We start from the raw sequence: 21,608 nt of genomic DNA, 5'->3' as shown, positions 1-21,608 counted from the left end.
GTCCACATTCCCCAGGCCCCATCTGATTAGGTGGGTCCAGGAGCCAGCTGTGATTAGTGGAAGGGAGTAGAAGTTACCTTTCCCTTTCGGAACAAAAAGGACATTTATCTGGCTTATCTTTTTTTTTTAATAATATATTTTTAGATTTTCTTTATTTATTTGTCAGAGAGAGAGCGAGCGAGCGCACACAAGCAGGCAAAGTGGCAGGCAGAGGCAGAGAGAGAAGCAGGCTCCCTGCCGAGCAAGGAGCCTGATGCCGGACGAAGGCAGCAGCTTAACCAACTGAGCCACCCAGGCGTCCCTATCTGGCTTATCTTTTCCATGAGTTTCTTTCTGTGGAGTGGTGACTTTAGAACCCACCTGTTGGGGATGAATGCTTTTGAAGTTGGAAAGAACCCAAGTCCCTGAATCACTCCGTCACTCAACAGAACGACCTAACCAGGAACATCCGCAATGGTCTTTACATGAGCAAGGAATAAACTTCTACTGCATTAAGCCATTAAGATCTGGGGGTTCTTTCTTTCCCTCTTTCTTTCTTCCTTCCTTCCATTTTTAAAAAGATTTTATTTATTTTATTTATTTATTTGCGAGAACGACAGAGAGAACACGAGTAGAGGGAGAGGAACCTCAGATTCCTGCTGAGCGTGGGGCCAGATGCAGGTCTCCATCCCAGTGACCCTGAAATCAGGGTCTGAGCTGAAATCAGACACTTAACCGACTGAGCCAGCCAGGAGCCCCATGATTTGGGAGTGGTTTCTAACAGCTATGACGGTACACTGATCCAGTTGTAAATGGGACTGTTGTTATTCTTTTCTCTAGTTCTAGTTATTCTCGAATAACTAGTTTTCTAGTTTTCTAGTTATTCTCTTCTTCCAGATCGATCTGCCACCCTTCACCGTCTGGTCCAGTGTTCCAAGAAGACATAGTCTATACAACTCATGCTCCCTTGTCTTCCTGTTTCCAGTTGGGTTCAGTCAATGAAAGAAACTAGCAAGAGGGTAGAGTGTGGGAGTATTTATTCCTCCAGCTCCCTCCCTGTGGTTGGCAAGGGCTGTGGTTCCCTAAGGCCACCAGTCTGACCGCTTCAGATTTCTCTCTCCTCACCCTTTGCCCCTCAGCCCAAGGTGGTCCAGCTCCCTGCTGGTGCTAATGGCTGAGGGCTTCACCCCACCCACAGCACTGGCAGTCATCCCTTACTCAAACTCCCTTTGGCCATTTGAGTGAGTCATATTTTTGCCCGTGAAATTGACATTGACGAACATATAGCATTGTTGAAGGAAGTTTAAATATTAATCAAAGTTTCCCTTGAAACTCAGGATTAAAATTTACTGGATTAGCAATATGTCTTAGTTGACTTTTATCCCAGTAGTGCCATATAACAAGCCACTCCAATAAAATTTATAACAAGCCTTTAGTCTCACGCTCTTTGGTTGAAAGACCAACTGTGGTTCAGCAGATCTAGGCTGGGTTCAGCAGATCTAGGCTGGGCTCAGCTGGGGGACTCTGCTTTCAGCTGCTGGTCATGGGTTCCAGGTGGCTCTGCTTTCTGGGTTTTCTTCTGGAGAGACAGCTGAAGGGACAATAACTGTCTGGGGCAGTCTCTTCTAACGGCAGATTGCCGGAACTCAGGGGGCAGGAGCAGAGCCAGGCTCTAGAGTTCATCTTTTTAAATTTTTTAAAAATTATTTTTTCTAGAGTTTGTCTTCTAACCAGTATGCCATACTGCCTCTTGAAGGCATCCAGACCATTCAGAAGACATCTGAGAAGCAATCTGCAGCCTCTCAAGTCTGTGTTCCCTTTTGCCCTGGTCCACGTAAGTCAAGGTAAGGTCAAGGTCAGGCTGAAGCCAATAGGGCAGCACCCTCAACTTCTGTCCTGGCTTCACTGTTCCAGATGTGGCTCTGCTCCTTCTTGACTTTCTTTCTGTCTCTCACCAGGTCTCTCCTGGACACCAGGCAGCAGGGCAGGTGGGGGGCTTCCTGGCCAACAGAGAAGGCACCAGTCCCTTTGGGTTCCCCAGCAGGGCTCTGAGATTCACCTTCCTCATGTGAGAGTAAGACAGACCAAAACCCAAAGCCTACTGCTGTCCTGAGCATCGCAGGGTCTGGTAAGATCCCTTCCTTCCTTTCTCCAGCAGACAGTCTTTGAGTATTAACTACGAACCAGCCCTGGTGCAAGGGGATACAATGGTGAGCAAAACAGAAGGGGTGCTGCTTTTCAGGGAACGTAGGAACCAGGCAGCAGACATACATACACGTGTGCACGCACATGTGACTGCACAGGCACGAGAAAGTCCTGGGTGCTATAGAAACACCAAAAGAGGAACCTGACCTGGTCTGGAACAGGCCTCTCTGAGGAAGTGACATTTAACCAGAGGCTGAAAGTAAAAGCCAGGCAACAGAAGCATGGGGGTGTGGCGGAGGGGTAGACGGAAGTCCCTTTACCAGCCCAGGAGGAGAAGAGGTCCTAGATACCCGCTGGGAGATGGCGAGAGAAGAGCGGGGGTGGGGGACGGCGCTGCAGCCTGGAGCCGGAGCTCTCGGGCTCCGGATGCTCAACGAGGACCCGCCCCGGCAGCCACGGGAGGAGGAAGACCGAGCGTCGCGGTGACCGCGCTCCTGTCCTGCCTCCTCCAGCCCCTGGCTATTCGGGAACTCGGGGTACGCGCTCCATCCACGCGGTCCCCGGCAGAGAGGGCCCCTCTGTCCACTTGGGCCCCCGACGCGGCGGAGACTGGCCGGCCCGGGACAGAAAATGCTCCAGTCGCCCGGGGGGGGGGGGGGGCGCTGCCCAGTCCCCCTGATGCGGTTGCCACCCCAGCCCCTCCACCTCCTGGCTGATCACCCCACTTTGCGTCAGTTTCCCCGTCCTAAAAGTGGGGCTAATAACTGTAGTCACTCTCAGGCCCGTTGTGACAAATAAGTGGCACAACGCGAATAAAGCGTGTAGCGCCGAGAAAGTCCCAACAAGTACCCCAAGCGGGGGCTGGGGACCTTCTCCCCACCTTCTCCAGATCCCTAGGGCGAGAGCCCGTGTGGGGTTCGGGGGTCCCCCAAACGACGACACCGACGCCCTGGCGGACCCGCACCGGGCTGGGCGCAGGGCGGGAGCCACGGGGTGGGGTTGGCTGGGGTTGGCGACGACGTAGGCGGGGACCGACCGGACTCTCCTGGCTTCCTCCACCTGGCCCAGCTCCCAGGAATTTGCCTGGGAAGTTCGGCTGGGTGGCCGGGCCAGCGCCGGACCGCGGTTTCGGGATGACTTGGTGCAGGTGAGTGTCCGGGCAGCAGAGAAAAGTGGGCGGCCGGCTCTGGGCGATGCGCGCACCGCGGGGACGCCGCGGTCTCCGGACTGAGCCGGACCTGTCCCCCCACGTAGGTGAGCGCGGCGGGAAGGGGACGGGACGGGGTTTCGAGCCCCTGCTCTTTCTCGATCGCCGCATCCCAGGGAACCCTGATTTCACAGTCGGAAAATTGGACGTGGAGGTTGCCTCTGGTCTCGGGGAAGGTGTCGCTGGGGTGTCCCGAGCGTGGGAATCGGTCCGCGGGGTGCGGCTTGGGACCCGGGCGCTCCAACCAGGGGACCGCGGGCTCCCGGCGGACGGGAAGCCGAGGTCGCTCAGAAAACAGCCGGAGCAGTCGGGTTTCAGACGCCCGGGGCGTGCAGCCTCGAGGCAGAGTGGACGTCTGTCTGTTCCGTAACCCGGGAGCGAAGGAGCCCGAGGACTAGAGGAATAGTCCCCGCGGGTGGGGTGTGTGTGTGTGTACGGCGGGCAGGGAGACGTGGAAGTCTGCTTCAATTTTTATAGCCTACAAAAAAGGATCAAAATACATTTTGTGCCTTTTTACCCCCAAAGTTTATTTTCTTTGTATTTTTCAATATTAGAGCCATTATTAAACACGGACAAGGAAGTCATTTTGCGAATCTTGCAAAAGAGTGTTCGTGCGATGATGAATGTTTTCTAAGCATTAACACGAAGCCGCGGTTCTACGGAGGATGTGGCGAGGGGAGGGGAGGCAGCCCTGCGTGCAGGAGTGTTCCGGCTTTCATTCCATGTTCCCTCTCCTTCCCCAGCATCCCCCCACCTCTCGTTTCTTAATGTGTGACCGAGCAGTCCCGGCATCAGGCCGGGTGCCAACGAATGTAAAACTGGCAAGGTCTTGGCAGGTTTGACTTTTCCTTTACACATGGACAGCTGGAAGGCCCAAGAGGTCTTGGTTTTGATTGATGTTGTTTGCTATGGTTATAGCCCTGATCTTTTTTTTTTTTTAAGATTTTATTTATTTATTTGACGGAGAGAGAGAGATCACAAGCAGGCAGAGAGGCAGGCAGAGAGAGAGGAGGAAGCAGGCTCCCTGTGGAGCAGAGAGCCTGATGCGGGGCTCGATTCCAGGACCCTGAGATCATGACCTGAGCCGAAGGCAGCGGCTTAATCCACTGAGCCACCCAGGCGCCCCTATAGCCCTGATCTTAAGGCTGCTGGCCTGCGTGACCATGGAGGGAGCTAATGTTTCTTTCAACGAATTCTTTTAAACTTTTGTTTGCCTTTTTAATTTTCTTTTTAAGATTCTTCTTCTTCTTCTTCTTTTTTTTTTTTTTTTTTTTTTTTTTTTTTTTTTTAAAGATTTTATTTATTTATTTGACAGAGAGAGAGATCACAAGTAGGCAGAGAGGCAGGCAGAGAGAGAGAGAGGAGGAAGCAGGCTCCCGGCGGAGCAGAGAGCCCGATGCGGGGCTCGATCCCAGGACCCTGAGATCATGACCCGAGCCGAAGGCAGCGGCCCAATCCACTGAGCCACCCAGGCGCCCCCTTCTTTTTTTTTTTTTTTTTTTGAAGATTTTATTTTGACAGAGAGAGATCACAAGTAGGCAGAGAGGCAGGCAGAGAAAGAGGGGGAAGCAAGCTCCCTGCTGCTCCCTGCTGAGCAGAGAGCCCGATGAGGGGCTCAATCCCCCCCACCCCGGCTCAATCCCAGGACCCTGAGATCATGACCTGAGCCGAAGGCAGCGGCTTAATCCACTGAGCCACCCAGGCGCCCCCGTTTTGAAAGTTTTTAACCATTTCTTTTCTTCAGTTACTCTACCCCACCCTTACTCACTGTATCCTTTATATCCTTATTTCTTTAATGTAATTTATTTACATTAATTTATTTTTCTTCAAGATTTTATTTTTTTAAGTAATCTCTACATCCAATGTAGGGCTTGAACCTACAACCCTGAGATCAAGAGTCTTACCCTCGCCACTGAGCCAGACACATCCCCTTCCCAATATTTCAAATCCTTTGTTCTTCTGCCTCTGGCGTTGGTGGTTGTCTTCTGCTGTCTTTAGTCCTGCCTAATTGTTTAGTGTAACCACCGAGCTGTCAATACTTGTTATTTTTTTGCGTCTAAAAGTTCCATCTGGTTCTTTTTTATATTCTTCAGTTCTGTGTTGAAATTCCCAAATCCCTAACCCGTAATTCTTTAGTGTCATAAGTTTATTTATTTTACAGTGTGAGGGCGCCTGGGTGGTTCAGTAGGTTAAAGCTTCCGCCTTTAGCTCGGGTCATGATCGCAGGTTCCTGGGATCGAGTCCCACGTTGGGCTCTCTGCTCAGCGGGGAGCCTGCTTCCTCCTCTCTCTCTGTCTGCCTCTCTGCCTGCTTGTGATCTCTGTCTGTCAAATAAATAAGTAAAATCTTAAAAAAAAAAAAATTCTACAGTGTGTCTGAGAACTCCAGTCTCTGAAGAGCTCTTGTGATTATTTTGATTTTGCCTTACTTGCTTCATTAGAAAATGTTATCTCCCTATGTGCTAAATATCGTCTTTACAAAATACGTTGCAGAAATCATCGGAGATGTAGGCTGCCGCCAGAAACGAGGATTCGTGTTTGGTTCTGCTAGGCACTGGGAGCACGGGCAATGTGTGGTTGCCTCAGTTCAGCTTCCGAGAGGCGGTGGGCAGCGCAGCCAGCCACGCCTGATTCCGCTTTTCCTGGAGGAGTCCCTTGAAGTTCCCGCACACAGCGACAGGCTTCACTTGGAACCCCCGTCCCGACCTCTACCCATAGTGGATCTTGGACTCTAATATCTAGTCTTCTAATTTTGAGGCTGAGAACAGCGTGCCCAGCCTCTCGGCTGCCCCCTTAGGAATCGGTAAACACAACCAGAGGGAAAAGGAACCTCATTCTTTAGCCTCCGTTCCCCATCCAGTCCTGCCCCTGTAATTCGCTACCTTGGTAGCCATCCGAGTGCTTCAGGCAGATGCGTTTTTGGTTTGGGTTTTGGTTCAACTTTTCCAGTTATCAACAGTAGGAAAGTTGATCCAAATTGCTCTGACCTTTCTTGGTGGAAGCAGAAGTCCTTCTTGCCCCTAAGGCTCTAGGATGAGGGGCGCCTGGGTGGCGCAGTGGGTTGAGCCTCTGTCTTCGGCTTTGGTCATGATTCCAGAGTCCCGGGATCGAACCCCGCATCGGGCTCTCTGCTCAGTGGGGAGCCTGCTTCCCTTCCCTTCCTCTCTCTTTCTGCTTGCCTCTCTGCCTACTTGTGATCTCTCTGTCAAATAAATAAATTAAATCTTAAAAAAAAAAAAAAAAAAGGTCTAGGATGAGCCGGCAGGGGAGGTAAAACTCCATGAGACAGATTTTGGAGTCCTAGAGCAAAGGTGGGGTATAGCTAATTTTAATTGAGTCCAAGAAAATAAAGATGATATTATTTGTACTTCTAATATGCCAAAACAATTAATAGTTATTATTATATAATTACAGTTGATCCTTGAACAAAATGGGAGTTAGGGGCACCCCCCAACTCCTGCACAGTGAAAAATCCACATAGCACTTTGGACTCCCCCAAAACTTAACTACTAGTAGTCTACTGTTGACTGGATGCCTTCCCAGTGGCATACACACTTATATGTATATGTGTTGTATAATGTATTCTTAGAGTAATACCTAACTTTTCCTTTTTTCTTTTTTGATATTTCTAGGCTACATGGTTTGTCTGTGAGTTTTTCATACTGTGGCAAATCTCCCGAATATTTCCAATATATTTCCTGAGAGAAATCTGCATATAAGTGGACCCACGCAGTTCAAACCCATGTTGTTCTAGGGTCAGTTGCGTGTAATAATTCATGATTATTATGTATATCCTTTGAATGGGTTCCCGATACCGGCAACCCCAAATTCCTAACTACGGCCCACAGAAGCAATGTGTGTACCACTTTCACCTAAAATCTCACCAGGACTTTTTGGTTGTTAATTTAATACGTATAAAAAGGCTATTTCAAAGTTACTTTTTTTTTTTTTTTTTTTTTTTTTTAAGATTTTATTTATTTGACAGAGAGAGATCACAAGTAGGCAGAGAAGCAGGCAGAGAGAGAGGAGGAAGCAGGTTCCCTGCTGAGCAGAGAGCCCGATGCGGGGCTCGATCCCAGGACCCTGAGATCATGACCTGAGCCGAAGGCAGCGGCTTAACCCACTGAGCCACCCAGGCGCCCCTCAAAGTTACTTTTAATTTCAGTACTTATAACGTTCAAGTGAGAACAAATATTTTCCTATATGTTTGACAGTAAATATATCTATCCTTGGCTTAGTCATGTTTTCATTGGTATCTTGATGTCTTTTATGTAAGTGAATTAAGAGTAAACCTTTGCTCCCATATTTGTTACGAACCATTTCAATAGTCCAATATTCCTATTTTTATTTCAGGGGTGTTTTTCACTGTGTAAGTATTTTAAATATATATTTTTTAAGATTTTGTTTGTCAGAGAGAGAGCCCAAGCAGGGGGAGCGGCAGGCAGAGGGAGAAGCAGACTCCCCGCTGAGCAGGGAGCCCAACACGGGACTCATCCCAGGACCCCTGGGATCATGATCTGAACTGAAGGCAGGCGCTTAACTGGCTGAGCCACCCAGGCACCCCAACACTGTGTACGTATTTTAAAAAGTTGGATGCATACTTAAGCATTTTGGTCTTTCCCCTTGTAGGTGTTTCTAGGCTGTAAAGTGTCGTGGTTCACAACAAACAAACAGAAATTATGAGATTGCTTTCATAGGCAACAGGAAAATCCTGCCTAACCGGCTTCCATCATCTGCTCAAACTCGGGCATCTGGACCATCCCAGCTAGGGTACAAGAGCCCCTCAGGGAAATGAGTATCCCCATCTTCTGACCTGGGACTCAGGCTGCTCCTGCGGTTTCTCCCTGGCCCGAAAGTTCTGTACCTGGAATATGAGAACTGTTTGTCAGGGTTAAGTGGCTTCACCTTGACCTTGAAGGGACAGGCTGACACCAGCTGATACCGATGACTGGCTCCTGTCCTTGTTTCTCACTGACTTTATAAATTGCGTGTTGGCCTTTTCTTGGATGTTTCTCAAACAGGGTCCAACCAAGATAGCAGACTCATGTGATAATAATTTTAACCAGTCCCATGGCAGGACACAAACAGTGCAGTCTGAACATTGTAGAACACTTGTACTTCTAAAATAAAAATTGATAATTTTTTTATCAATTATCAAAAAATAAAATATCAGAATTTTTATCAATTATCAAAAAAATTGATAAAAATACAACTGTTTCATATCTTATTGGTAATCTCCTACCAAACAATTCCCTTTCATGACTGCATCCCAAACGCTATCGCTAGCTGGAACCAGGTTTTGTAAATGCGAACCCCAAAGCTGAGAAATGTCCGATCACATGGTCCAACGTAAGAGGAAGCGAACTCCTATTTTCTGCGTGGGTTTCTATAACTTGACTATTTGAAGTGTGTCCATCCTTATCCGAGACCATTTTAGAAAATGCAGAAGTTACAAAGTGAGAATTCCATATAAAATTTTTATACATACACCTATTTCTGGGCTTTGGTTTATTCCCTTTACCTATTTGCTTATTCTGGAATCAGTATCATGCTTTTAACAACTGTAGCTTTCTAATCATTTTATTCTTCAGTAAGAGTACAGCAGCCATCCCTCTTATTTGTAACATATTCCTTGCTATTCTTGTGTTCCCATTAGAGTCATTTTAACAACAACAATGACAAATCTTTTTTTTTAAGATTTTATTTATTTATTTGACAGATCACAAGTAGGCAGAGAGGCAGGCAGAGAAAGGGGGAAGCAGGCTCCCCACTGAGCAGAGAGCCTGATGTGGGGCTCGATCCCAGGACCCTGGGATCATGACCTGAGCGGAAGGCAGAGGCTTCAACCCACTGAGCCACCCAGGCGCCCCAGGGTCCTAGTTTTTTAAAGGCTTTATACTATGTCTATTCAGAAATTTGCTTTAAAAAAAAAAAAGACACATTTTCAATATTTATTTAGATATTTGAATTCTCACACTGGGGTTTGGCAAGCCGGTGAACATCTGGCAAATTCTTTCCCCCAGAGAACTGTTAACATACATTCCCAGACAACAGAAATATATAACTGAACTAGTATCAACGTATATGATTTTTATAAGCGGATTATCAAGTAATAAAACAAAAACTCTCATAATAAAACAAATTCTCAGGTATCCAAAACTGACGTGACACAGCTCAAAACACGTCTGCAAGTGTCTCCTACTTTTTGCACGTTCACGTAACACCGCTTCACTTATACGAAAGACCGACATTGTACTTACTTTTGTTAGCCAAAAGAAATCCAAAGAGGATTTTTGCCTTTGTGAAAAAAGATGAAAAGCGAAAAAAGGTGAAAAGCAAAAATAGCGCTCCTGGTCTGTTTTGCAAGCCCTCTGTAGAGAGGCGGCGTGCGCCCTGAGCCGTCTCAGTGGCGCCACCAAGTACCTTTCCCAGGAACTACACTCAGCATCTCAACATCAAAGGCACCAGATCCTTGCACGCTGTTACGACCAACTGCCTTATCTCCATTTTATTTTGTGCATCCTTTAGAAGAGGTTCCTAAGGTATCAGAAAAGCCTAGGTGTGGTCAGTTTGGAGGTCTGGCAACACTAAAAAATTTTCTATATAAATTCATGGTGATTACTTCTTTGCACCGTTTTTCCTTATGAAAAGTCTCATATGGTCGCTCATTCTAGTTTCAAAGAATGGGGCAAACCTGTCATATATTAGACTTCTGCTCAATTCCTTGCTAGAAAGTCACTTCCTTTTTTTTTTTTTTTAAAGGAGAGGTTGGGAAGAGAAGGAAAAAAATCACATTTCAAACAAAAATTAAAGTGGTAAACAACTTATAAAATTATGAGATCAGAAATTTTATGACTAAAATTCATTTTAGTTTCAGTAACAAAGCATCACCGCCTTTTAAAAAATAGTTACTAAAATTTTTATTTATTTATTTATTTGACAGACAGAGATCACAAGTAGGCAGAGAGGCAGACAGAGAGAGGAAAGCAGACTCCCTGCCAAGCAGAGAGCCCGATGCGGGACTCGTTCCCAGGACCCCGAGATCATGACCTGAGCTGAAGGCAGCGGCCTAACCACTGAGCCACCCAGACACCCTAAAAAATAGTCACTAAATTAAAAGATATATTCTACATGTTCTGCGTAAGACAAAGGCAATCTTTTTTTTTTTTTTAAGATTTTATTTATTTATTTGACAGAGAGAGGTCACAAGTAGGCAGAGAGGCAGGCAGAGAGAGAGAGAGGAGGAAGCAGGCTCCCCGCTGAGCAGAGAGCCCGATGTGGGGCTTGATCCCAGGATCTGGGATCATGACCTGAGCTGAAGGCAGAGGCTTTAACCCTCTGAGCTACCCAGGCACCCTGACAAAGGCAATCTTTCATTAAAAATATGAATAGCCTTCTCATTGTTTTTCAGGCTTTCCCTGCTAAATTGCATACCACATGCAAACATGAGTGAACTGTATGGCTTTTGTCTGAAGACTGTATGGTTGTGCTTCCTTCCAAGTGGAGGTTTTCTTTTTTTTTTTTTTTTTCAAGATTTTAAAAATTTATTTGAGAGAAAGAGAGAGTGAGCACAAGCAGGTGGAGCTACAGAGGGAGAAGGAGAAGCAGGCTCCCCGATGAGCAGGGAGCCGGATGTGGGACTTGGGGGACCATGACCTGAGCTGAAGGCAGATGCTTAACCCTCTGAGCCACCCAGGCACCCCCAAAAGATTTTATTTATTTAAAAAGATTTTTTAAAGATTTTATTTACTACTTTGACAGAGAGAGAAAGATCACAAGTAGGCACAGAGTCAGGCAGGAGAGGGGGTGAAGCAGGCTCCCTGCTGAGCAGAGGAGTGGGGGTTGGGGCTCCATCCCAGGACCCTGAGATCATGACCTGAGCCGAAGGCAGAAGCTTAACCCACTGAGCCACACACGCGCCCCCAGATTTTATTTTTAAGTAATGTCTACACTCAGCGTGGGGCTTGAACTCATGACCCAAAGATCGGGAATCATATGCTCTACCGACTGAGCCAGCCAGGCACTGCTAAATATATCTTTTTGATGAAATATACCCATAAAACACTCCTGGTGTATACTGAAGTACAGTGGTAGTTGTCTCAAGAGAAAATGTCTGTGGGGCACCTGGGTGGCTCAGTGGGTTAAAACCTCTGCCTCTGGGTCAGATCATGATCCCAGGGTCCTGGGATTGGGCCCCTGCATCAGGCTCTCTGCTCAGCGAGGAGCCTGCTTCCTCCTCTCTCTCTGCCTACTTGTGATCTCTGTCTGTCAGATAAATAAATAACATCTTTTAAAAAAAAGAGAGAACATTTGTGCAATTTGAGCTGCGAGATGGACTGTTTTTTGTTTTTAATAGATTTTAAACTTAAAAGTACAACTAATCAACCATGGTGTTTGGTAGGTGTCATCTCAAAAAATGGAAGTGATACTGTTACCCCCCTCAGAAGAACTGGTAGTATTTGTTGCCAATATATAAAATTCAAACTTTAAAAAATTAGAGCTTTGGGGGCGCCTGGGTGGCTCAGTGGGTTAAAGCCTCTGCCTTTGGCTCCGGTCATGATCCCAGGGTCCTGGTGATCGAGCCCTGTGTTGGGCTCTCTGCTCAGCAGGGAGCCTGCTTCCTCCTCTCTCTCTGCCTGCTTCTCTGCCTACTTGTGATCTCTGTCTGTCAAATAAATAAATAAAATCTTTAAAAAAAAATTAGAGCTTTGTATAACTTCAGTCCCCTGCAACGAGCTTGACAGCTTCTCGGTTTGTAGAGACGTCTCTGATGAGGGTGGTGTTAATTATAAATGAATGTGGACTATCGATATTGCATAATGAGATGCATTAACATTTGGAAGACCAGCATAACTCAGGGCAACAATATTTTCCATATGACTAATGAGTGATGCTGCAAAGTCATACACGGGTAAGAGATCAAAGTACAGGGTAGATTAGTGGATTTTAATGTAACAGCACAAAAAAAAATTATTGATACGGTTTTGCGTTCCTTTTAATGACTATGAACCTTTTAAGAAACGTCTGGATTTTTGGTCTTGATTTTTTTGTGTGGTATCTGGATGAATAGCCACAATTATCTGAAAAAGTAAAATATTTCTCCCTTTTCCAACAACATATCTGCACGAGGCCGTATTTCTTTCATATATGTCAACCGACAATGTGTAACATTGAATGCAGGAACAAATATGAGAATTCCTTCATCTTCTATTAAGTTAGATGTTAAAGAGACATGCAAACATTAGTTAAAGTGATGCTGTTCTTATCACTACCTTTTGTTCTGAAACAGGTAGTTATTTTTCCAAAAATATGTTACTTGTGTTAACGTGTGTGGGGTTTAGTATTCTATTGTTAAATGAATAAATACTTTAAAAATTCCTCCAATTTAATGTCCAAGGTGGTAAGATGCTTTGGGGTCCCCAGTAATTTTTAAAATTGTGAAGTCAGGGCATCTGAGTGGCTCAGTTGGCTGAGTGTCTGACTTGTTTTCGGCTCAGGTTGTGATCTCAGGCTGGTGAGATGGAGCCCCGCTTCAGACTCTGCCCTTAGTGTGGCATCTGCTTGGGATTCTCTTTCTCCCTCCCCTCCCCCATGCTCTCTCTCTCTCTCAATAAAATAAAACCTTTTATTTTTATTTATTTTTTTAATATTTTAAAAAATTTATTTACTTGACAGAGAGAGAGAGATCACAAGTAGGCAGAGAGGCAGGCAGAGAGAGAGAGAGGGAAGCAGGTTCCTGGCTGAGCGGAGAGCCGGATGCAGGACTCGATCCCAGGACCCCAAGACCACGACCTGAGCTGAAGGCAGAGGCTTTAACCCACTGAGCCACCCAGGTGCCCAAATAAAACCTTTTAAATTAAATAAAAATAAAATTGTAACGTGGTGGAGTACCTGGGTGGCTCAGTAGGTTAGGTCTCCGACTTCAATTTGGGTCGTGATCTCAAGGTCCTGGGATCAAGCCCCACATCGGGCTCTCTGCTCAGCAGGGAGCGAGAGCCTGCTTCCCCCTCTCTCTCTGCCTGCCTCTCTGCCTACTTGTGATCTCTCTCTCTGTCTGTCAAATAAATAAATAAATAAAATCTTAAGGAAAAAAAAAAGGAACTTAGGAGACCTATCAGTTGATGTATGGACCTTCTTTGGATCCTGACTCGATCCTTAAAAAAAAGAGAGAGAGACGATGGGGAGATTTAAATCCTGTGGACACTTGATAGTAATAAAGAATGGTTATTAATTGTTTAGCTGTGATACAGTATTGTGTGGGTATGTGGCAGGGCAGTGTGTGTAAGAAACTTTGTATCAGTCAAGTCTCAGTCAAGAAAACAACTACTATGCATATTACAGAATAAGAAATTAATTAGAGTCAAGATCCCAGTGTCCTGGGATCGAGTCCCCACATCTGGCTCCTTGCTTAGCAGGGAGACTGCTTCTCCCTTTGTGTGGCTCGCTCTCTCTTTCAAATAAATAAAATCTTTTTTAAAATTTCATTTAAAAAATTCGTTACAGGAATTGGTATGCTTGTGGGACAAGTTGGGGAAGTAGAGGCTCGAAAAAGGACCAGAGAAGTCATGAATCAGCTTTGGCAAAGTATGTTGGAGGACAACCACAGAAAGAGTTGGTGGAGATGGTTATGGAAAATCATTTGTTCTTTGTGGCTGCTGCTACCGTGACCTCACAGAGGAAGTTCTGGTAGTGAACTGGGGGTCGTTGGTCAGCAGGTCCAGTCACTGGGAAGAAGGGCTGGCTGAGGAGTGGGGGAAAGCAGACCAAGTGGATGGAACTTGCCAGTGCCTCAGCTATCCCTCAAAGCCTCTAAGGAAGGACAGGACAGGACGCCCTTCAGAGCACAATGGCTACAGTTTCACTTCTGCCTCCCAAATTGTATGCAAATTTCTCTCGTGGCTGTCCCTCACCTGGAATCACATAGGGAAAGGAGTTCTGGAAATGTGTTCTGGCTCAGTCATGCACGAAGTGCATAGCTACCCCATTACCCTTCAGAGAGATCTACAAGAATACTCACCGGTGCAATCATGTGGTATCAAGATTTGCTTCAAAATGGTTTGGGAAGAAAGGGGAATAGGAAGAAATAGACAGCTCCATTTTGTCCATGAGCAGAAGATGGGTGATGGGTACCTGGAACTTCGCTTGACTATTCTCTTGATGTTCTGTGTCTGCTTGGGCTTTTCCTCTAATTAAAAAGTTAATTAAAAGTGCACTCTTGGGGCGCCTGGGTGGCTCAGTCGGTTAAGCGTCGGACTCTTGATTTCTGCTCAGATTATGATCTCAGGGTCATGAGGTGGAGCCCTGCATCAGGCTCTGTGCTCAGTGGGGAGTCTGCTTGAGATTCTCTCCCTCTGCCTCTCTCCCATGTGCTCTCGCTCCCAAATAAATAAAAATCTTTTATAAAGTACACCTCGGGGTGCCCAGGTGGCTCAGTGGGTTGGAACCTCTGCCTTCAGCTTGGGTCATGATCTCAGGGTCCTGGGATCGAGGCCCACATCGGGCTCTCTGCTCAGCAGGGAGCCCGCTTCCCCTGCCCCCCAAACTGCCTCTCTGCCTACTTGTGATCTCTGTCAAATAAATAAATAAAATCTTTAAAAAGAAAAAAGTACACCTCTTGCATTTTTTCCCTTAAAGTATCAATAGACCTATAGATTTCATTTTGCTTTTTTAAGATTGATTGATTGATTTCGGAGAAAGAGAAAGAGAACAAGCGGGAGGGGCAGAGGGAGAGGGAGAGTGAATCCCAAACAGACTCCATGCTGATGGTAGAGCCCAACCCAGGCTCAGTCTCACCACCCTGACAGCATGACCTGAACCTAAACTAAGAGTTGGTTGCTTAACTGACTGAGCCACCCAGGCACCCCGGATTTTATTTTATTTTATTAAGATTTTATTTATTTATTTGACAGAGATCACAAGTAGCAGGAAAGCAGGCAGGCAGAGAGAGAGAGAGGAGGAAGCAGGCTCCCCATCGAGCAGAGAGCCCGAAGCAGGACCCGATCCCAGGACCCTGAGATCATGACCTGAGCCGAAGGCAGAGGCTTAACCCACTGAGCCACCCAGGTGCCCCATAAACGGGCTTGTATTTCTTTGAAGATGACTGTGGTCTTCTTAAATAGCTCCTGTCCTTTCTGGCACTATGGGAGGTCCTCGACTCACTTTACATTTCCCTTACCCCAAACCCAGAATTGGGCCAGTTCTCCCAGGTGCTCTGGTTTCCTTTAGAGGGGAAGAATGTTTAGAGATACAGGTGGTAGGTGTTAGATGTGCTGGTGATTTTTAGTGAGGTGTCATTTCTTCTGGGTCCTTTCTTAAATGTTTAACAAATGAAGAATGGATGTTGGATTTTATTAAATGCTTTTTTTTTTTAGATTTTATTTATTTATTTGACAGAGAGAGAGAGATCACAAGTAGGCACAGAGGGAGGGGGGAAGCAGGCTTCCTGCTGAGCGGAGAGCCCGATGCAACGCTCGATTCCAGGGCCCTGAGATCATGACCTGAGCTGAAGACAGAGTCTTAACCCACTGAGCCACCCAGGTGCCCCGTATTAAATGCTTTTAAGATCATCTGTCAATATAACCATATTCTGAATTTTCACCTGGTAAAATTTATTAATAAGTTGCATAATATTGAATCATCCTTGAACTCCTAGAAAGAACTCCCATTTGTTGATGATGAATCATTCATGTAACCTACCATTGTATTCTAGTGGCTAATATGTATTTAGCATTCATTTATTGCTATTCATGAGTGCTCATGTCTGTACTACTGTAAAGCTTTTATTTATAAACCAGGCTGGAATTGTTTGCTGGTGAAACATGGATCTGAGACTTTGTTGAAAGGGAGAGTAGATAGGCCTTTGGTAAATTTCTCAAAGACTTTATCACAGGTCTGTTGAGGTCATTTGTGTTTTTCTGGAAAGTCATCCCTTTCATTGGGGTGTTCAAGATCCAGGTTTCACTTTGTGTCTCTTGCTTTCTATTCCCCCTTCTCTTCTTGGTTCAGGGGACCAGAATAATCTGATCTCATTTCTAATTCCTGGGGAAGAAATTGTGGTTGACTGGCCCAGCTCAGAACAGGTATTCACCCTTGGTCCAATCCACCATGGCCGGGGAGTACCGTGTAATGAGCTAGGATCTTAAGTGTCCCCGGTGTGGGTCAGGAGAAAAGCCTTACAGAAGAGACGTTATAAACTGGGCAGATACCACAAAAGCTGTCTGCTCAGGGCTTAGAATTAGCAATTATTCCATTTTAGTTTTCTCTAATTCACGACTTTCTCCTTGCATTGTTCTTAAGTTCCTCTTTCTGCTTTTCTTAGCTTTGTTTCTTTGTCCTTTTTTCAAGCTTCTTTTTTTTTTTTTTTTAAAGATTTTTATTTATTTATTTGACAGACAGAGATGGTAAATAGGCAGAGAGAGGGGAGGGGAAAGCAGGCTCCCCGCCAAGCAGAGAGCCCAAGACGGGGCTCGATCCCAGGATCCCAGGATCATGACCTGAGCCGAAGGCAGAGGCTTAACCCACTGAGCCACCCAGCGGCTCCTTTCTTTCAGGCTTCTTATTTGATTGCTTAATTTATTAATTTTGTGTCTCATAGTTAGAAATTGGCATTTAAAACTTCAATTTTTCCTCTCAGGACAGTTTGAGTGTGTTCCATAGTTCTGGAAGGTAATGTATTTATTATCTTTATATTCTCATTCCGAGGTCCGTGATTCAAGGGTTGCTTTGGAAAGCCTTTCTAAAATCTCCATGCTGTTGGGGAAGCAGGCTTTTCATGAGGTTACATTTTTTATTGTGCTGTCAGAGTACATGATCTGAACTATTTCTGCTTGATTACAGTTTTCTTTGCGTGGCCAGTTTTGATAAGTGTTGTAAGAGCTCTTTCACAGAATATGAATTATACCATTTAGTTGCTGTACTGTTTTATATATTTTGGAGACTTGATTTGTGAAGCAGTGAGCTGCGAGAGTGTTAGGTGTTAGATGTGAGAATGTTGGAGTCTAAGACTATCTTTGTATTTGTAATCCTGCCTTTTTTCTTTCTTTTTTTCTTTTCTTTCTTTTTTTTTTGCTTTCTGTGCTTTTTTTTTTTTTTTTTTTTTTTTAATGTAGGCTCCGCATCCAGCGTGGAGCCCAACATGGGGCTTGAACTCACTGAGATCAGGACCTGAGCTGTGATCAAGAGTCAGATGCTTAACTGACTTAGTCCCCCTGGTGCCCTGCTATCTGTACTTTAATGCTATTGTTTAGTGGATGAAGTTCATGACCACTGCATCTGTTTTGTGGGTCATGTATTTGATCATTGTAAGTGATCTTTTTTGTCCTATTTAATACTTTTTTTTTTGGCCTTGAATTCAACTATGCTGACATAAATATTGCAAACCTTACTTTCTTTTTTGTCCCCCTTGGGATGTTTTTGCCCATTCTTTGCTTTGTGGTTTTTCCGAGTCTCTTTGTTGTGGCTTGATTCTTTACTCTTTTTTTAAAATGAGAAATCACTTTTGGTAAGCAGTATAAGGTATTTCACTTACGTTTTTCCTCAAGTTATTATTCCCACGAACATTACACGGTCGAGTCATTTATTAGGTGATCAAGAAGAAAAAAAGATGTTAACGGAATTTGTTCTTTTGTCTTCTAACAGGTCTGAATTTCTGTGGTTTCTCAAGATCTCAGTGTCGCTCTTAGGACTTGGCACTGTTGTATTTCTACTCAGAAGTGTGGAGTTCAGTAGCCCCACGCCAGAGCTCCCTCATTCTGTTCTGCCCGACCAGATACCGAAGCTTCTACCTGAGGAACGTCTCAAGAACCTCTTTACTTACGAAGGAATCTGGTGAGAGTCAATATATTCCATGTTGGTCTGATGTCTCCCTTGCTCCTCTGACGGTTTACTGTGCCCAATTTATTGCCAGTTCCCCACCTTCCCGAACCTGTGCTTGCTGTTCAAGTGATCCAAACTGGGGGACCTGGAGAAGGACTGGTTTGCAGGGTGCTGTGTGCTCTCTACAGCACCGAGCAAAGTCCCTTAAAACTACAAAGGGTCTGTTTGGCTAAAATTGTAAGAAAGATGCTGCCTTTCTGTCCCGCTGGCCTCCTCTTCTGGTGGGGCCCAGATGCCATGGGCAGTCACATGACTCAAGTTCAAAGCCATTTGGTGCTGGGGATAATTCTAGAGAGCGGGCTTTCTTCCCCTTCCCCTTCCTCCACCTGACCCCTGTATCTCTGGGAGGGGCGGCTGCTGGGATTCCAGAATCTCCTCCCAAGTAGGGCAGATGAGTATATGGAAAGGAGATTCTCAGGGTGAAACTCACACTGATTAGACCCCGGGGTCTCTCACCCACCAGCCCACTGCCCACTCCATGGTCACAGTCCTTTTCTGGTTTTAGGCTCTTCCCGAAAAACCAGTGCAAATGCGATGCTACCACACAGCAGGGAAGCTACAACTTTGAGGACGCCTATGGCCAGACTGAGCTCCCGGCGGTGAAAGCGAGGAGACAGGCTGAATTTGAACACTTTCAGAGGAGGTAATAGAGACCATGAAGGCGCTTGGGTCCTGGGGCAGAGCAAAAGCTCTCTCTACTGTGTCCTGAGGGTGTGGGTCCCAAGAAAACAGGGAGGAACTCCTCGCTTGCAGGAGTCCCTGGGGGGAACTGTTAGGAATAAAGCAAGCAGAGAGAACGGAGGAGAATGGCCCATAAGTGAAGATTTGCCAAACTTTGGATGTCTAGAACATTTCAAAGTAAGAACAGAGCAGAGGAATGAAAATAGTCTGGGATGTCCATGTGGTGTTGGTGGTACAACTCTGGCATCCGGGCCTTCGCGGCAGGTGACTTTGCCGCAGGGTGCACCTCTGATTCATTTATGTTGGGAATATATGTCCCTCTGCTACACACAGGGCCTGAAATGACACACCTGGGGCGTATAGGCCAGGGTTGTTGGTTGAAAAGAGCGATGATTGATTCTGATGGGCTTATATCAAAAGGGTGTTTGTCGGAAGGATGTTGGAACCTCCTCAAAACCATAGGTGATAGGATGACCAGGCTAAGAAATCAAGAACCAAGGAGCAGGTTCTTGAGAACCAAGAACCAAGGGACAGGCCCACCCTTCCCTCCCTCTCCTTCTTTCCTTCCTTCCTTCCAGCAATCATTTAAGAGTTAAGCAGAAGATATGCCATAACAAAAAATAAAAACAAGAGCACCATGATTAGGGACTTGAACTCTAGAATAGGCTGGATGGCAAGTGACTTCACCTCCTAGTATTTGACTGTCCTCATATGGAAAATTATAATAAAGATACTTCTTCCATAGCCTTTGAAGGCTTTGTAGTGTGCACTGTATTAACATACAAAGAGCTAGTAACTCATGAAGGGCCTGAAATACACAAGCACTACAAAAATAGCACCTGCTGCTATTGTTGTGGTTTGCTATTAAAATTATTGCTCTTCTGGTTCTCCCAGGAGATACATCATTCACTGAGAGATACATAAATCACCTAAATATTAGATCATTGTAAGTGCTTCATGGAGACGTAAATTAAAAACAGTGTGGTAGAATGTTACTTGATGGCATAAAATTTAATGGGATGATGAAGGAAGGTGACCTTGAACTCTGATTTGTATATCAAGCAGGAGTCCCCACCATCTTCTGTAAAGGAGAAGCTGGGAAGGAAGAGTTAATCCAGGGCCCAGAGCCTTGGGCATGGGATGCTTTCATGATGGCTGAATGACAAGCAGGTGATGGCTGTTGGAGCCCTGGTCACTCGGGGGGGCTGGTGGGATGAGCCCAGAGAGAGGCCAGTAAGCCGGGAGGTGGAGCATGCATTTTGCTTTCTGAGTAATGCAAAGAGTGGAACAATTTTTTGGTAAAGATCTTATTTGTTTCTTTAGCATGAGTCGGGGGGGGGGCGGAGAGGAAGAGGAAGAGAGAGAATGTCAAGCAGACTCCACGCTGAATGCAGAGCCCAACCCAGGGCTGATCTCACAACCCTGAGATCATGACCTGAGCTGAAAGCAAGAGTCCAATGCCCCACCGACTGAACCAGCCAGGCGCCCCAAGAGCTGAATGGTTTTTAAAAGTGGCAAGTTCTTAGAGATACTTTTGTAAAATATCGCTCTGACTTTTTGTGGAGAAGACATCAAAGGGAGGGTATAGGGGAGGCAGGGAGACCCGTTGTGTAGTCAGTGGGAAGGAAAATGTTCGTCTACTGCCGGAACAGTGATGTTCGTGCTTCTCGGATGCACGGTCCCCAGGTGCCCGGGTGGCTGAGCCTGAGTCATGAATCAAGGAAGAGAAAGGGTGAGTCGGGCCCTCCAAGGTTGATTTGGGGACTCAACTACCACCTCCCCACCCCCGACTACATACAGATGGGAGACCCCACAGAACAGAGCACCAACAGGAGGCACCAACAGGAGGGCACCAACAGGAGGCAGCATTGGAAGTCAAAGAACCAGTGGGTTAGACAGAGGATTCTGGCACAGATTTGAACCCTGCCCCCATGTAGCTGTGTGAGGAGCAACAGGGCTCCGTAGTTAACAGTGCGGCCAAGGGAGGCTGACGCTGACGGGCTGCGTTGGGGTCCTGCAGCCTCCCCATCCCAGCCAGAGGACCTTGGGCAGGCTGCCTACCCTCTTCTGTAAAAGGGGGATAGTAATTGTACCGAGAGTTGTTGCGACATGTCATGAATGGTGTGGGGGAAATGGGCACATGCTTGCAGGACGAGGGCTTCTGTTTCTGGTCTGGGCAGTGTGGGGCTGCTGGGAGAAGGAGGTCAGGACTGTTCCCAGCAAGGAACATCTCAGGTGTACCCATTGCAGGAGGTGCGTGGTGGGGGAAGGGAGAAGAGGCAGGGATTTTGGAAGACACTGGAGACAGTGGGACGGGGGAGCGGAGGGGTAGGTGAACATGAAGCAGGGGACTCATAGGAGGGAGTGCTGTCTGGAGGGAGCTGGGCAGAGGAATTAATTACAAGAAGGAGCTGACTCCAGGCAGGGAAGGCTATGATCTGGCTGTGTCCTCACTTGGCCTCCTTTGCTTGGGGAAATGCCCAGCTCTCCTGGGATTATACCTGGCAACGCAAGTACCAGAACAAACAGCCCAGTAATAATCAGTGACGTGAACCAGGCCTCCTGTCATCATGGCTGTAGCCAGGGAAGAAGATGCTCAGTTCCCTCCCCAACCCCAGCCTCAGATCTTTCTCCATTAGCCAAAGAAACAGCCAGAATGCTCTGAGCAAGGCGCTGAGTTAGATGCAAAGACAGAGCTTATCCAGAGCCTGCTCCCAGGGAGC

The 21,608-nt window shown here is 46.2% G+C and overlaps 1 protein-coding gene across 2 annotated transcripts in view; it reads left to right on the top strand.

The window, feature by feature from the left end:
• The first annotated feature begins 1,485 nt into the window (after positions 1 to 1,485).
• B4GALNT2 (beta-1,4-N-acetyl-galactosaminyltransferase 2) overlaps positions 1,486 to 21,608 on the top strand; it is a 37,214-nt gene continuing 17,091 nt past the window's right edge. Inside the window, exons 1-4 of one of the 2 annotated variants that reach the window (XM_045984846.1) lie at positions 1,486 to 1,823; positions 1,938 to 3,271; positions 17,968 to 18,156; positions 18,710 to 18,847. In XM_045984846.1, coding sequence (XP_045840802.1) covers positions 3,258 to 3,271; positions 17,968 to 18,156; positions 18,710 to 18,847 — 341 coding nt within the window. In that variant the 5' untranslated portion in view covers positions 1,486 to 1,823; positions 1,938 to 3,257. Of the gene's footprint in view, positions 1,824 to 1,937; positions 3,272 to 17,798; positions 17,831 to 17,967; positions 18,157 to 18,709; positions 18,848 to 21,608 lie in introns of those variants that run through there. The other variant, XM_045984845.1, reaches the window with a different exon arrangement.

The sequence above is a fragment of the Meles meles genome, chromosome 18 (assembly GCF_922984935.1).
Source record: "Meles meles chromosome 18, mMelMel3.1 paternal haplotype, whole genome shotgun sequence".
Taxonomy (NCBI): Eukaryota; Metazoa; Chordata; class Mammalia; order Carnivora; family Mustelidae; genus Meles; species Meles meles.
The sequence above is the reverse complement of the archived record's forward strand: the minus strand, read 5'-3'. Positions and strand labels throughout refer to the sequence as shown.